General features: G+C 32.0%; 1 protein-coding gene across 2 annotated transcripts in view; it reads right to left on the bottom strand.

Annotated features, from left to right (window-relative positions):
• The window catches only part of LOC148626781 (cortactin-binding protein 2-like), a 45,711-nt gene that overhangs the window by 9,681 nt on the left and 19,366 nt on the right, over positions 1–16,664 (bottom strand). For both annotated transcript variants that reach the window (XM_088589668.1, XM_088589588.1), the window contains exons 6-16: positions 14,472–14,577; positions 7,620–7,853; positions 6,736–6,835; positions 5,312–5,462; positions 3,672–3,848; positions 3,237–3,354; positions 2,645–2,941; positions 2,406–2,501; positions 1,232–1,299; positions 678–764; positions 196–295 (exon numbers count right to left, since the gene is read on the bottom strand). In XM_088589668.1, the coding sequence (XP_088445794.1) occupies positions 196–295; positions 678–764; positions 1,232–1,299; positions 2,406–2,501; positions 2,645–2,941; positions 3,237–3,354; positions 3,672–3,848; positions 5,312–5,462; positions 6,736–6,835; positions 7,620–7,853; positions 14,472–14,577 (1,534 nt within the window). The remainder of the gene's footprint in view (positions 1–195; positions 296–677; positions 765–1,231; positions 1,300–2,405; positions 2,502–2,644; positions 2,942–3,236; positions 3,355–3,671; positions 3,849–5,311; positions 5,463–6,735; positions 6,836–7,619; positions 7,854–14,471; positions 14,578–16,664) is intronic.

Raw genomic sequence — 16,664 nt, forward strand, 5'->3', positions numbered from 1 at the left:
GTGTATGTTTCAGTGATTACCTGTAGTTGTCAGTAGTGTATATTTCAGTGATTACTGGCAGTTTTAAGTAGTGTATATTTCTGTGATTACCTGTAGTTGTCAGTAGAGTATATTTCAGTGATTACCTGTAGTTGTCAGTAGTGTATATTTCAGTGATTACCTGTAGTTTTCAGTAGTGTATATTTCAGTGATTACCTGTTGCTTTTAGAAGTTTGACTAGATCACTATAAAGAAAGTTTTCATGCAGTGATACATGGTGTATTTCAGTTACTTTTCCTTTCACTTGTTCATTTCTCTGAAAATGAAAAAAAAATAAAAATAACACAAAATTCAGGAAAATATTAAAATGTCTTACTCTCACTCAAATAACACCAAGTGTTAAATTAGGTCACATAAAATATGTTCAATTTATGTGATAATTATTATCTTTTCCCATTTTCATCGACATTTAAGTAAGGTCATACCCTTGTTTTACACTAAACTTACTGTAACTAACCTAAATTTTCCAAAGTCTAAGTATGTACCAAGTAACATAAAAATCTGCAGCATAAATTTAATTATGGAAGGTATGAATGGGTGAAGGAAGGACTGACAATAGTATAACTATCTCTCATAACAACTCAGTACAGCTCTCCTACTTCTCCTAAAATGACCCAAACAATTTTTAGTATACTAACTGATATATAGTTTGCCAAACGTCTGGCTAGGTATGTCTTCCCTGTGGAATCTGGTCCATAGAATACTACACTTTTGTAATGTTCTAACTGAAAAGATACATTAATAAAGAATAAAGCAAAAAAAAGAATGAAAACAAAAATCACACAATCAAAACTTGCTTAAATGTGACACATTAAGGATGAGAGGCAATCCAATATTTTAATTGACATTTCAAAAATCTAAACTTAAACCTATAAAAAAAGTGTGTCCTGGGGGCAGAACGCTCATGATATTTAGGGGTACCACCAACACATTAAAATTAAAATGCAATACATTTATCTTGTTAGACAAATTCTATTTTTACCCCTCCCCCCATTAATTAATCAAAACTGAGTCCTGCCCACTAACGATATTTTTTCTGGAATAGCCCTTATTTTGTTGACAATATAATAAGTAGAGATCAACAAAAGTCTTATCAATCTGCATTAACTTAGAAATGTATCGTTGATCTGTGTAATTGAAAATAAACTTTTATGGAAAAATGTCCGACTGAATCAATATAACAGAAACACACCAATCTGATATAATTCTGTAGAACTGGCACTGGAAACAAAATATCACAGGCTAATGCTTCTATACAGTCTGAAAATAGATCATTAATGGTACATAACAATTGTTGTGATAAGAATCATCCCTTCATATAGAACACAATAATAATTTGTATTTATTTCTTTGTATCAAGACTGTACGTTTTCAGTTATTGTTTAATAAATCAAGATTTATCAAGACATTGTACTAAACAATAAACATCCTACTGAAATAAATGTGTCAAACAAATCCAACTGTAATATCTATTTCAGATACTTAATATCTGGTACTAGAAAAAAAAATGATCTGATAAATGTAAATCTGAAAGCTGTCATTTTTCTATAAACACAAAAATAAGATCTGTAACTTGGATTTAAGTGCTCACATACAAATATCTAGCTAAAAGAATTTGAGGAAAAGTAAATTATTATGAAATGGACCCCTTCCTTTACTTTGGTGAAACTGTAAGACAACTAAACCCTGATTTGTTGGTGTTCTGGGACACCCTCATTTCTTCTGAGGAGGCCTTTATAGCTCTCGCTACCTTTTTAGTAGCTTTAACAATAAATTACAGTATTCTCAGTGCATTTCATATAGTAATATATAATGTCTACTACCAGTCAAAAATCTATCATTGACTATCAAAATCAAGCTGACCTTTGAACTTGGTCAGTGACTTCTCATGACCCACCTAAAAATCTGATAGCAAGTCAGTATCTAAAACCACTCTCAAAATACTGACAACTGTAAATTACACAAACATACCAAAGGCAATAATTCTGTAAAACTGATCTGATTTTCAAACCAAATCATTATGTAAATCTTATAACTTATAGAAACCAAAATGCAAGGTTTGTATTATAATTTTTAATTATTTGATTTTGCTTGGCAAATATGAATAATATCTAAAACCATTAAAAAAAGTCTGGACAACTGAAATGACACATTAACTTACAGACTGACTGACTATTATAGTATCCTTTAGCACTGTTGGTGGGAGACTAAAAAAAAACCCAACATCTTTATCTATTATTTACCAACAATGGGAGAACCTTCATCACTTTTTAAAGCAATAAAACTGTGACAAATGAGGAAACTGTTCACCATTTTGTTTTAGAATATATATATTTTAATGCTGAAATAAGTGCTTACAGACTTACTTTCTACAATGATACTAATTGTTGTAGCCTTGTTATTGCACATGACCTCATATGGCAGCTGTTCAAAGTTATTTCCCTTACTCCAAACAAACTTTCCTATAACGATATTACATCTAATGTTATACCATCATGACATTACTGAACAGTGTAAAAATAGCAAATTACTAAATCATTATCTTCACAAATAAAAGTGTAAGTAAAAAAATTCACATGAAACACCTAACTTAAAATTATTTTACCTAGTGTAAACTTCTCCAATACATCAAATTTAATTCCTAACGAATACTGCATGCCTTCTCCACCCACTTCAGGGTCCAATCTACTGGTTCTCTTTGTCTTCAGACCGATATCCAGTTGTGAGAGGAAAGAAGTGAGAACGAACTGTAGTTTGTTTTCTAGAATAACCCACTGTGTGTTAGGAGAAAGTTGTAAGCTACCAATGTTAAATTTCTGTGTTGGCAGTGTGAACACATCAGTGCCTGATGATGGGTAGAAAACTTCTAGTAACACTGACATTGTCACATCTTCTGTGTGAACTGAAAATCAAGTTTGTCACCATTACTAATTGGTACAGGCTAACAATGTATGTAATATAATTGGACACATCTGCTGGTTAATTGTCGTTATCTCATGGAAATAAAAGTGGTAGTCAGTTAAGCGCAAAATGAAAATTTCTGTAATCCTATACTTAGCCTTTCATTATTCATAATCCAATATAATTATGACATCATAAGTTTTAGATAACTACATATTTATTATTGTATATAAAAACTTATCAAAAATTACAATTTGTGCTGAGCATAACATAGAATGAGGGGAAACAACTCTTACCCATTTGTCTAAGATATTGATTACACTGAGGAGATGCTACATCTAAAACTGTTCTATTCCATCTATCTTTTTTGTCTAAATCTACAGTACAGTGGTTCAGGATAACATTTAAACAATCCTAAAAAAACAAGAAATGAAATAATATAATTATTTAACTGCCACTTCAAAGAAATCAATTACACAAAGCTAATAAAATTGAAATTAGATAACAATATCTGGTGAGCAAAGATAATTTTTGAAAAAGGGCTATAACTCGTGAACAGTTAGTATAAAGTGCATGATTAAGAATATGACCAGGATTTAATTGTCCACAGTATCAAGTTAAGGATAGCTGACCAGCCCAGTTAGATAATAATTGACATAAAAGTATTCTACATTCCTTCACACTATGCTAATTTTTGTATGACAATAACATGGTATGTAGTGTATACATACAGGAGTGTTATGAGTAGCAGCAATATGTGTTATGGTCCAGCCATCTTTATCTGCTAGTCCTACAACTTCTTGTAGATTATACGTTCTGGATGCTGATATGGGATGGTATGTCAATAAGAATCGTAAACATTCTGGGAGGTTGGAATGTACAACACTATGTAGTGGTGTCCAAGTTGTCTGAAATATAAAAATAACTTAAAAATCAAAATACAACCATCTCTGTACAAGACATTCTGTATCCATCAAAATACAAACATGTTTGTACAAGACAGTCTGTATCCATCAAAGGACAACCATATCTGTACAAGACAGTCTTTATCATCAAAATACAACTATGTCTGTACAAGACATTCTGTCTCCATCAAAATACAATCGTGTCTGTAAATGACATTCTGTCTCCATCAAAATACAACCGTGTCTGTACAAGACATTCTGTATCATCAAAATACAACCATGTCTGTACAAGACATCTGTATCCATCAATATACAACCATGTCTGTACAAGACAGTCTGTATCCATCAAAATACAACTATCTCTATACAAGACAGTCCGTATCCATCATTATTAACTGATGACTTAAAATACAATGTAAATTGCCCCTTTAAATACAACAGGAGGTTTTAGCAACCATAATTTATACAGGGCAATTGCCCTGTATTAATTTAATACAGGGCACATGCCCTGTATTAATTCTGGCCCTGTATAAAAGTTAACCATACCAGTGAATTCAACATACTCAGTTCCCCTAGGATCTTCCCCTTAGTTAAAAGTTAAACTTGCCTTAAACAATACACTTCCCGGTATATTAATATAGATCTATATAGAAAAGAACAGTTGGGGTGAATAAATGCATCAAGAGATCTGGAGTGTTACAATCTTCACTAGGAAATATGTCATACTGAGCTGTATTTAAAGGTTTGTACAGATAACTCCTGTTATTTTAAGTCATCAGTTAATAAAGGGATCATAAAATGGTTATTTTCATATTAATCCTGTATTATGTCCTCGTACAGTCGTATTGGGTTTCGACCACTTGAATTGGCCCTCGGCTTCACCTCGAGCCAATATAAGTGATCTCAACCCAATACGACTGTACTTGGACATAATACAGGATTAATATGAAAATAACCATTTAATAACCCTATAAAATACAACCATGTCTGTACAAGATATCTGTATCCATCAAAATACAACCATGTCTGCACAAGACATTCTGTATCATCAAATACAACCATGTCTGTACAAGACAGTCTGTATCCATCAAAATACAATTATGTCTGTACAAGACAGTCTTTATCATCAAAATACAACTATGTTTGTACAAGACATTCTGTATTCATCAAAATACAACTATGTCTATACAAGACAGTCTTTATCATCAAAATACAACTATGTTTGTACTAAACATTCGGTATCCATCAAATAGAACTATGTCTGTACAAGACAGTCTTTATCATCAAAATACAACTATGTTTGTACTAAACATTCAGTATCCATCAAATAGAACTATGTCTGTACAAGACAGTCTTTATCATCAAAATACAACTATGTTTGTATTAAACATTCGGTATCCATCAAACAGAACTATGTCGGTACAAGTCTGTCTATGTTTGTTTTGTTGTTTATACTATTTTCCTACATTAGATACTGAGTTGAGTTTAGCTCCATGTTCCAGCAGTAAATGACAGCAATCTGTATGTCCTTCTGTAGCAGCAAGATGGAGAGCTGTCCAGTTATTTTTATCCCCATGATTTGGACTGGCTCCATGATCTAATAATAACTTTAAACATCTGTAGATAAAAAGGGGTTACAAGGTAACTCAATAGATATACGATAATTCAATGGTTTAATCAGATTTTTAGTGACACACATAACATTACTATGTCCCGTACCATTGCAAAAATAAAATAACCTTTATAAAAAAAAACACAGCTACCGAGGATGTTGTAGGTCTTACAATAAGGATAATTTCATCAGTTGAAAGTATTTTTCTATCCATTGTTTTTCAAGATATCACAGACAAACTGTAAAAGAATTCTTTTTTTTTGGCTTTTCAAACAAGACAAAATTAAGAACAAGAAGCTCCCAGGAGCCTGAATTGCTCACCTGGTTAAAGTTTGTCTTTCAAGGGTAATAAATTTAACAACGAGATGTCCAACAATTTTGACTCAAGAAGACTTTGGTAGGACTTATCATAAGGATCATTTCAGCAATGAAAGTTTCTTTCTATCAATTATAGGTTTCAAGATATTGGCTGAAAACTGTAAAAAAAAAAATCATCTTTCAAGGGCAATAACTCTTACAAGGAGTTGCCTGACAATTTTGATCCCTGAAGACCTTTGACCTTATAATAAGGATCATTTCAGCAATTGAAAGAGTTTGGCTAAACCTAATGGTTTTGAGATATATGCCAAAAACTACTGTCTGACCCCTATGTTCTATTTTTAGGAACGATGGCCATGTTTTTCAACAAATCAAAAATCCCCACAACAGTTCTATGCAGGATATCCAAAGAAACATTCATATCAAATTTGGTTTCAACTGGTCAGAATTATAACAGAATTTAGCTAAACCTAACGGTTTTGGAGATATACATGAAAAACTACTATCTGACCCCTATGTTCTATTTATGGTAACGGCAGCCATGTTTTTTGATAAATCTAAAATGCCCACAACAGTTCTATGCAGGATACCCCAAGGAACATTTATACCAAATTTGGTTCTAATCAGTCAAGTAGTTTCAGAGGAGAAGAGTTTTGTACAAATGTTAACACGACAGACGCCTAGTGATGGCAATAGCTCACATGGCCTTTGGCCAAGTGAGCTAAAAATTCATAATATAACTTGATCCAATCAAGTCTTTTATACCTTAGCTTTAGTATAAAGATCCGTTTGAATGACAATTTTTTTTCTATCTACTATGATATTCAGGATTTTACTGGTTACTAACATGGCTAAAATCACTAATGAGAGATGCAGCTGTAAATTTGTCTTTTTTTATACTTGTATTAGCTTACAATGAACTATATTTGTCAACTTAAACTTACATTTACAGGGACTTACATTTTGTATCCCTGAATAGCAGCAGCATGCAATGGACTATATCTATCATCTCGAACTGAATTAGGATTAGCTCCATATTCCAACAGTAACTTTACACAGCCTACAAAATAAAGTAATTCAGTTACCTTGAGGTAATTAATACTTACTTGGACTAGTTTCATCCATTACTGAGTGAGTTTATAACTATGATTACCAGTTATACACATGGTTGAATCTACTTAATGAGTGCATGTATATAATATATATACATGTGGTGGGGCCTTAATAAAGAAATGACTGCCGATAAAATTTTCAAAATATTTACATACCTAATTTAAAAAAAATTGGGAATCAAAAGATAATTACTTTCAGTTGCCATCTTGTTAGATATGAGGAGAAAGTAACCTAAATTATTCTTTCAGCAAAAATTGGTCAAAATGTGTCCAAATGTACTCAGATGTTAATGTATTTATTTCCTAAGTTGCTACATTTTGCGAATGCACATATTCACAGGTATAAATTTTTGCAGTTTCAATAAATAATTAGCATGACTGATATAGTGTTAAAAATACATTTTGAGGGTACTATTTTTCATGTAGTGAAAATAAGTACACAGCAAAAATTAATGTTTACAGTAAGTGTTTTAAGGTACAGAGGAAAGAGGATAATGGTAAATGATGGTACTCACTACTCACTTAGATACCAGAGAGCTAATGATACTCACTCACTTAGATACAGGAGAGCTAATGGTACTCACTCATTTAGATACAGGAGAGCTAATGATACTCACTCATTTAGACAAAGGAGAGCTAAAGATACTCAGAAAAGAATAAAAACTAACAAATGTAATTTACAAGAAGTTTAAAGTGATAAGAATTATTCATAGATACATAGATAAATCATACCATCATGTCCTCGTTCTGCAGCTCTAAGCAGTGGTGTGGAACCATCTTTCAAAGGAAGGTTAACATCTGCCTCATGTTCTAAGATTAGTTTCCTCAGTAGGTCAAAGTTTCCTTCTGTAGCATATTTATGTAGAGGTGATGCATCAGCTTCGGCAGTGGATGACAATGGATTGGATGTAGGTTGCTCTGAAATGGATGATTTGCTGTCTATTTCGCTATGTGTAGAATCCGAATCTGAAACAATCAACAATTCAAAGTTTTAATTAACTTAATAGAAATGTCAAAGGTCAAGCCAAATGAATATCATAGTAGAAATAAATGGCCTTTTACAGTTACTAAAAATAAACACTGTAACTCTTTTCAGAAAAGTGTACACGACTAGTCCAGCATAATACAATGTACTTTAAACTGTATATCATTTTAAGTTGAAACATTCAACATAGAAAATCAATATAATGACATTAATATCTCAATTCATATGAAGTACTGAAAATAAATTTAAAACAATAGTTTTCTAAAGAACTAAACAAGTGTTTTTACTCTTTGTTAATTCAATTTTAATACAAATCATGTGTGTCAGATGCTCCCATGTGCCAAGATGATACAAAGAAAACTAAATTCATGTGAGCATAGACAAAAGTAAGAGGTAAAAAAAACCAACAAAAACAACTGAAAAATTGGCAAAACTGTAAATAAGGAAAACAAATAAACTAAGTCAACAAAGAAAATAAGAATAGCTTCTAAAGTTTAAATGATAATATTTCAAGTTCAATCAGAATGCGTTAATGTGCAAAATGAAGAATTTAAAAAAATATATAATTACAGCAATAACACATGCCAGATAGGAAGTGTGCAAGTAACAGCTTAATTAGCAAGTGTTTACCTTTGACCCTGGAAACTTACATCAACACTGACCGATCACTGGTGTTCTGGAATACAGGGTCTTTTTATAGTTCAGTGAACATGGCAATCCCAAGATTGTGTTATATTCCTTTCATAACTCAGTGAATATTGCTACCTCAAGATGGTAATATCATTTTATAGCACAGTGAACACTGAGTTACGATCTTTTAATAGCTCAGTGAATGTGGCAATCCAAAAATAGTGTAATGACCTTTTTATAGCTCAGTGAACACGGCAATCCCAAGATTGTGTTATGATCTTTTCATAGCCTAGTGAACATGGCAATTTAAAGATTTATAGTTCAGTGAAGATGGAAATCCCAAGATTTATAGGTCAGTCCACGTGACCATCCCAAGATTTTTATGTCAGTGAACGCGGCCATCCCAAGATTTATAGCTCAGTGAACATGGCAATCCCAAGATTTAAGACTATGGAGTCAAATTTACAAGGTCTTTATTTTTTGCATCTATAAATGTGGTCTACTGGAGTTGATTTTTTTTGCTTCTATTTTCTTTATTCCCCAAACCTCAAAAAATTTCCTTTAAACTTGTGGTTACAGTGGAATCGATCTTAGAAAATCATTAGCCAATCAGAAGCTTATAATAGCCCCTGGCGGCCATCTTGTTTGATCAAATGGAACCAATCATGGATCTTTAGTAGAAGTTCATCCATACACAATTTCTGGCAAGTTTGGTTAAATTGGTCAAGGGGTTTTGGTTGAACAAAATGTGTGAAATGTATATGAACAACAGAAACTAAGCCTTTGGTACAATTGAGCTAAAAAGGCATACATGCCAAAATAAAAATACAATGTACTGGCTGATTAATCAAGGAAACTCATGATAGCCACCTATCATATAAATTCTACCAAAATTCACTAAGAAGTACCAAAAAAAAAAGAAGCTTTGATTTTCCATGGAGATAACTCCAACAATATTAGCCAGTCAGTCAATTTTGATCTTGTCTAAAAGATTTTTGATAGCAACCTCCAATATAAATTTTATTCAAATCAGTTGAAAAATGTAGTTTTACAAAACAGACTGTACAATTTTCAATTTTTTTGAAAGGTAACGCTCACATCATTAACCAGTCATCGCTGCTTTTTCATGGTAGAAATTTGATCTGACTGTTGGACACATGGAGGCCTACCATTTCTAAGTCCCCATGTCATGTTGCAGCAGTATTGAATATGCATGTTATATGAGAATGCATTCCATGGGTAACTTTAAATAATGTTTTTCAATATACACAGGATGGATTCTCATTTGATACATATACCGCATGATGTGACTACCTAGTGATCTCCATATAAAAATAGCAGTGTTGTAAGTTAAGCTGACATGCATTGCAATATAAATTGAGACTACAAGAAACAAAGAATGTTTATTAGATTATCATAATAATTTAAGTGTAAGAATCAGGCAAAATGGGAAAAATCAGAAACATGCATGTCAAAACCCCACTGATCTGACGATAAAATATCACTCAAGGATGCTTTCTCTATTTGATAAGACCATTATTTGATCTTTGCATCACTGGATTTGCTCAAAAATTTTTCAACAGAATCTTTGAACAATGATGTTTTGACAGAGTTATCTGCCCTTGAAATATTCATATTCAGTGCATTCAATGGTCCAGCATGATATGCTCAATCTAGTCTGTTTTCCATTATTCTGATGGTGCAAATAGTCAAATTACACTATCAAAATAATGGGTTTTTCATATCATATTCCCCTTACTGCCAGATCCTTACGGGGACTGACACTTAAAAGTGAACATCCTACACTTGTTTCAGATCACTGTTTTACTACCACAGTAAAACCTAGAATTACTATGAGCAAGCTCACAAAGAAAATCCCCCATTCAAATGGATTGAAATGTAAAATATCTCCTTTTGTCGTCATCCAACAGAAATTATATTTCTTCATGCACATCTACCTATGATACATAACCTTCCTATAAAATTTCATCAAAATTCCTTGAGCAGCTTACGAGGATTTGTGTCTACTAGGTTTTAAAATGTAAAACCCTTAATTTTGATTATTTCCCATAAGTGTTCTTCAACAGTAATTATATTCCTTCATGCAAATCTACAAATGATACGCAACCTTCCAATAAAGTTTCATCAAAATCCTGTGATGGTTTAGGAGTAGCCCTTACAAAGTTTACACATGTAAAACCCGTAATTTGGATTATCTCCCTTTGGAGTCCACCAACAATATCTATATTCCTTCATGTACATCTGAATGTGATATTCAACCTTCCTATAAATTTTCATCAAAATCTCATGAGTGGTTTAGGAGGAGTTGCCTGTAGGCAAGTACCGAACAAGGGAATTCCAGGTTTCTAATGCAACTACCTAACACACAGCTATATAATATATCTTTGGAAAGGTCTTTTATCGTACAATCAGAATTGCTTGGTCATCAAAAAATGAGTGGTCAAAATTTAAAGATTAAAGCATAAAATGCAAGGCGACAAATGTGTTATGTCTTAGATATAGTCAATTTGTTTGGACATGTATCCAAATAAGTAGTTTTTAACCCTAACTTTAACTGCTAATGAAAGACTTTATTGAGATAGAAAGTTTTGTTTAAATGTATGAGTCCTGTAACAACTTTTGCGATACCTTATATTGTTTAAGGGAATGTCATCAAATTCAATATGTAACATTCTATATAAATCATCTGTGCATGCATTAAAGCTTTAATGAAAGTGGTGAACATTTTAACAGTTGATGCAGTTAGTTTCTGCTGTTTGACAATGTGACATATAATATAAAAATGCAAATTTATGGGCTTTCATACACTTTTGGAGGCAGGGTGTGAATTCAACGGGACTGAATTTCTTGTCATTCTTATAATGTTTTTTTTTTTTTTCAAAGAATATTCCCATGAACACAATAAATAAAGGCTTGTAAAATATTCATCCATATCACTAATCTTCATTTAGTGAATTAATCGCTTCAATGTATTCAAAATATGATTTAAAGGACTGATAGAAGTCCATATTGGTTATTTTATAAGAAATCTAAAGCACTATAATATTTTTGAGCGGTTTTAAGGGTTGTCGACAATAATGTTGTTGCATCTGATTATTTAAGATTCAATATTGTTTTTATCAAGATTTTCTCCTATTTTGGACAATGTTTTATATTCCTACTGAGAAGAGATATAATTTAGCACCAACAGTTTCAAAATATATAAGGTTGAATCTCTTGCGATATTATTAAGAAAAGTGACCATGGGAAACTTCGTACACCAACCTAATCTTATGCTCTGAGGACTTTTCTCCCAATCCATACCAAGCCATGTTATGTAGGTGCATTAAAAACCTTAATGAGGCCATTTTCAAAATTGGCACGTTTATCAATTCTAATTATCTCCCTTTGGAGTCCTCCAATAGTAATCATATTCCTTCATACACATCAAATAAGATACTTAACCTTCCTATAAAATTTCATCAAAATTTCTTAAGTGGTTTAGGAGGAGTTGCACTTACAAAGTTTCAGCACGTAAAACACTTAATTTTAATTATTTCCCTTTGGAGTCTTGTGACAGTAATCATATTTCTTCATACTCATCTACACGAGACTCCCGACCTTCCTACAAAATTTCATCAAAATCCCTTGAGCAGTTTAGGAGTTATACTTACAAGAAATGTGGACAGAAGGACAGATGGAGAGAGGCAGACAGACAAAGTGATTCCTAAAAACCCCCCAAACCTTGTTTGTTGGGTATAATAAGTTACTCTGTGAAATACTGATTTTTTCTGGAATGTAATCCTATGGTTTACACTCTAATAATTTGATGAAAACTAATTTTCTTCTTCATTTAAAATCCTGAACAGCATACAACAGAATTTGAATTTAAAGTACTAAGATCATCAGCAAAGGACAAAATAAGCCATTATGATTGTTTTAATTGTTAAGTATTTTCATATACATGTATTAGAATACTGATGAGAAGTCACTGGAATGAATATATATTTTCGATGTCAGTGTTCTTTTGCTCCAACTTATAGTTATTGAAATAGTATTAAGAGGCTCCCAGGAGCCCGAATTGCTAATCTAGTTAAATTTTGTCTTTCAAGGACAATAACTCTAACACAGAGTGGTCTGATAATTTTGACTCAAGAAGACTTTGGTAGAACTTATCATAAGATCATTTCATCAATAGAGTTTCTATCTATAATAGTTTTCAAAATATTGGCTGAAAACTGCTAAAAACATCATTTTTTGCCTTTCAAGGGCATTAGCTCTTAACCAGGAGTTGTCTGACAACTTTGATTGCTGCACAACCCTGTAGGCCTTATCATAAGGATCATTTAAGCAACTGAAAGTTTCTTACTATAAATCAAAGTTTTCAAGATATTGACTTAAAACATAATTTTTTTCACCTTTCAAGGGCAATAACTCTAACAAGCAGCCATACAAAAAATTTGAGCCAATGCTGACTTTTGTAGGCCTTATATTAAGGATCATTTTGGCAATAGATAGAATTAGGCTAAACTTAATGGTTTTGGAGGTACATGTTTATGCAAAAAACTTCTGTCTAACCTCTGTTCCATTTTCAGTGACAGCGGCCATGTTTTTCGACAGATTACAAATCCCCACATCAGTTCTATGCTGAACACCCTAAGGGACGTTCATACTAAGTTTGGTTCTGATTGGTCTAGTAGTTTCAGAGGATAAGATTTTTTAAATAACATTAATAGAGCTGCACTTTAAGCACATGACACACCTGTTGCCCTTTAAACTTGTCCTTACGTTTTTAATGAATTTATATGATCAACTAGAAATACTGTGAGCCCTGTCAAATACCCTCCATCCCCCAAAAAGTAAATAAAAAATGCACAAAAAAATTACCTCAAGTTTAAGTTTGTTGTCTTGATTTTTCACCCATTCATTTTTATCTTGTTCAAAACACACTTTTCTGACAAGGTTACCAAGTACCTTTTATATTTATTAGTCGATTGTCATAACAAATGGTCTGTTTTCAAGGATTTTTTAATGAATAAATTTCCTTGGCCATTTCCACCTTTTTTTAAGTATAAAAATTTATAACATAGGAAACAATAAATCTTAAATTTATAAGCACTGAAAGGGAAATTATGTCAATAGACGAGAACAATTCACCAAAGTTTCATCAAAGTGTTTTTGAATTATCGTCCGAAGTGTTGACGACAGACAACGGTATACCATAATACATCACATCTTAGACAGGCATATAAAAATAAGAAAAAACATCAGAAAATGCAATAACGCTAACATGGCTTCAGAGATTAAAACAAAAATTTAACCAGAGATATTTTTCATCAAACTAAACACTTTTATCTGACCCCTACGCGCTGTTTGTTTATTAATTGAGGCCATGTTTTTTTGTTGTATCAAAAATCCCCACATCTGATCTATGCAAAACATCCTTAGGAACATTCATACCAAGTTTGGTTCTGATTGGTCTAGTAGTTTCAGAGGAGAAGAGTTTGAGAAATTGTTAACAATGATGATGGATGATAACGATGGACACCAAGTGATAGCAATAGCTCACATGGCCTATTGCCAGGTGAGCTAAAAACTCAGAGAATAGTTCAAACTCAAAGAAAGGATCATTTGAAGAAAAAAAATGATGTGCAATAATTTCTTATTCCTTCCAAGTAAGTGTTAAGTGTAGATTAATTGGCATGTAAATACTCTGTGTTTAAATGCATCATTAAGAAGAGAGAGTACAAAGAAAGAGGTAGATATAGACAGCACCCAACACCTATATATTCACAGAGACTATTCTAGCACTCGGTGATTCACTCCATACTAATCCTGGCTGCATGTTTACTGGGTAGTACACAACAAAACTATTTTAACACTAGTTTAAAAAAATCAGGTATCAGGACCTGTGTACCCAATAACCATGTACAGTTAAGTATGGATTGTGCAAGGAAGAAATTCTTTACCTGTCATTATTGTAGTAAGAAGTTGTTGAAGATCAGCCATTTCTGGCCCAAGGAATTCCAGGGGATCAGAAGGGGGTGTGTCAACATCTAAAGTAGAATTCTCCAACTGTAAATAAAATACATGCAAAACTCAGGCAAAATAAAAACAATCGTAACATGCAAACTAAAGTATCAAATATAAAGCACTACGCTATAAATGATTTAAGATAAGATGAATGTTTACAATGAGATGATTTTATAAATGATGTAAGGTAAGATGAATGTTTACAATGAGATGATTTTATAAATGATGTAAAATAAGATGAATGTTTACAATGAGATGATTTTATAAATGATGTAAAGTAAGATGAATGTTTACAATGAGATGATTTTATAAATGATGTAAAGTAAGATGAATGTTTACAATGAGATGATTTTATAAATGATGTAAAGTAAGATGAATGAGATGATTTTATAAATGATGTAAGGTAAGATGAATGTTTAAAATGGCTTAATATTTATCATCCAACACAATGACCATTTATATTATTAGTATAAGTTAAGATAATTTAACATATTAAATCTTAATTTAAGATACAATATCACTTCCGAGTGTAACAAAGACAAAATAAAATAATAGTGTGTAGGAGTGGTGTGCATATTTCCTTGGAATGATAGAACATCAGAGTTCAAATAACAATAAATTGTTTTCTATCAAAAGTAAATCTCCACCACTAAGCAACAATAAACTAATTTTAAGCCAAAACAAGGTAGTTTTAGGTATAAAAATTAACACAAAAAAATAATCTAAGATTTAAACTAAATCTACACATATCAGGATAGATACAAGGATACATGCTGTATGTAATACAAAAACTAAAAATAAATGAATTACATGCTACAAAACAACATAATACTCAAAAGACTAAATATAAACAACACAAAAACAACAACAAAAGTCATGCATTATTAAGCTATGGAATGGGTTTACACCATTTTCTCATCTTAATCATTTTGTTAACACTGTGACCTGGTTTACAAGTAAATGGACATGGTAAGCAGGGACAGAAATATAATTAAGATGAGAAATGATGATGCTTACAACATTCACATCATACAAATAAGAGCTAATCCCTTTGTAACTTGCAGTAATTCCCCAAATCAATTGAAAATGTTATTTATAAATGACAGTTACAAAAGGGGACAACTCAACTAAGTAGCAATATTACAGTTTCCAACATCAGAACTTCAACTGGTATTCATCAAGGCTAATCTGTGTTGCACTGCTAAGAACTAGGCTTCAACTGGTTCTGCTCCTTTACTGGTCACAGATGATCCTCCTTCCTTTGAATTTTCTGGTGTGTTATTGATGATTTACCAACATTATAAATATATATAGATATGTGTAGGACTTCTCTTTTTCTTTATCCAGTATCAGACAGTTGTCAAGGCAATAAAAGTGACCAAAGTTTTCTACATAATTTATTTGCATACCAGTAAAATATACAAATTCATACACTAAAATATATGATGTTGAAGTCCTCTGTAAAAATAGGAAGATTTCTAAATAGTATTGCACTGTAATACAAACACTAGAGTGATACATTGTATAGGCTTCCTCTCTTAACATCAATCTCATACAACTTAAATACATGTATCTTTAGTGTGTTTTTTTAGTTTCAAGCAAAAGCAGGCGTAAGAGATAAGAAAAAAAGGCATACAAGAATAATATCATATTGTTGACACTTTTCTTATTTTTCAACTACGCCTCATCCAGACACAAATAATTTACTATCTTTTTACAATAGACTAGCAAGATTTAAAAGAAGTAATTTTCGTAAGATTTTTACAAGATATTTCTTTGATATGTCAAATCAAACAGAGGTACAAAACCCAAACAAACTTGGGATTTCAGTGTATTTTGAAATTTCCTTAATAACACTGAATAAGGCCAAATATAAAAAAAACTTGTGTTGTTCCAATCATCCAACTGACCCTAGTTTTTTATGCCAACTCTAGCCTTTTTGTTTGCAAAAATGAAAAAAAAACTAAATAAAAAAAAACAACTGACCATATTTTTTTTATAGCTCAGTGCCATCTATACCACTACTTGGTTCAGTCACCATGGTATCAGGAGGATTAAGGTTTTGAAATACAGAATTTGAGTTCACATTGACGTGAAATGTGTTTTTCTCTCTGAGGTGACCAGAACCA

Source organism: Perna viridis, chromosome 1 (genome assembly GCF_037379345.1).
Source record: "Perna viridis isolate PV_CMFRI_1.1 ecotype Kerala chromosome 1, ASM3737934v1, whole genome shotgun sequence".
Lineage (NCBI taxonomy): Eukaryota > Metazoa > Mollusca > Bivalvia > Mytilida > Mytilidae > Perna > Perna viridis.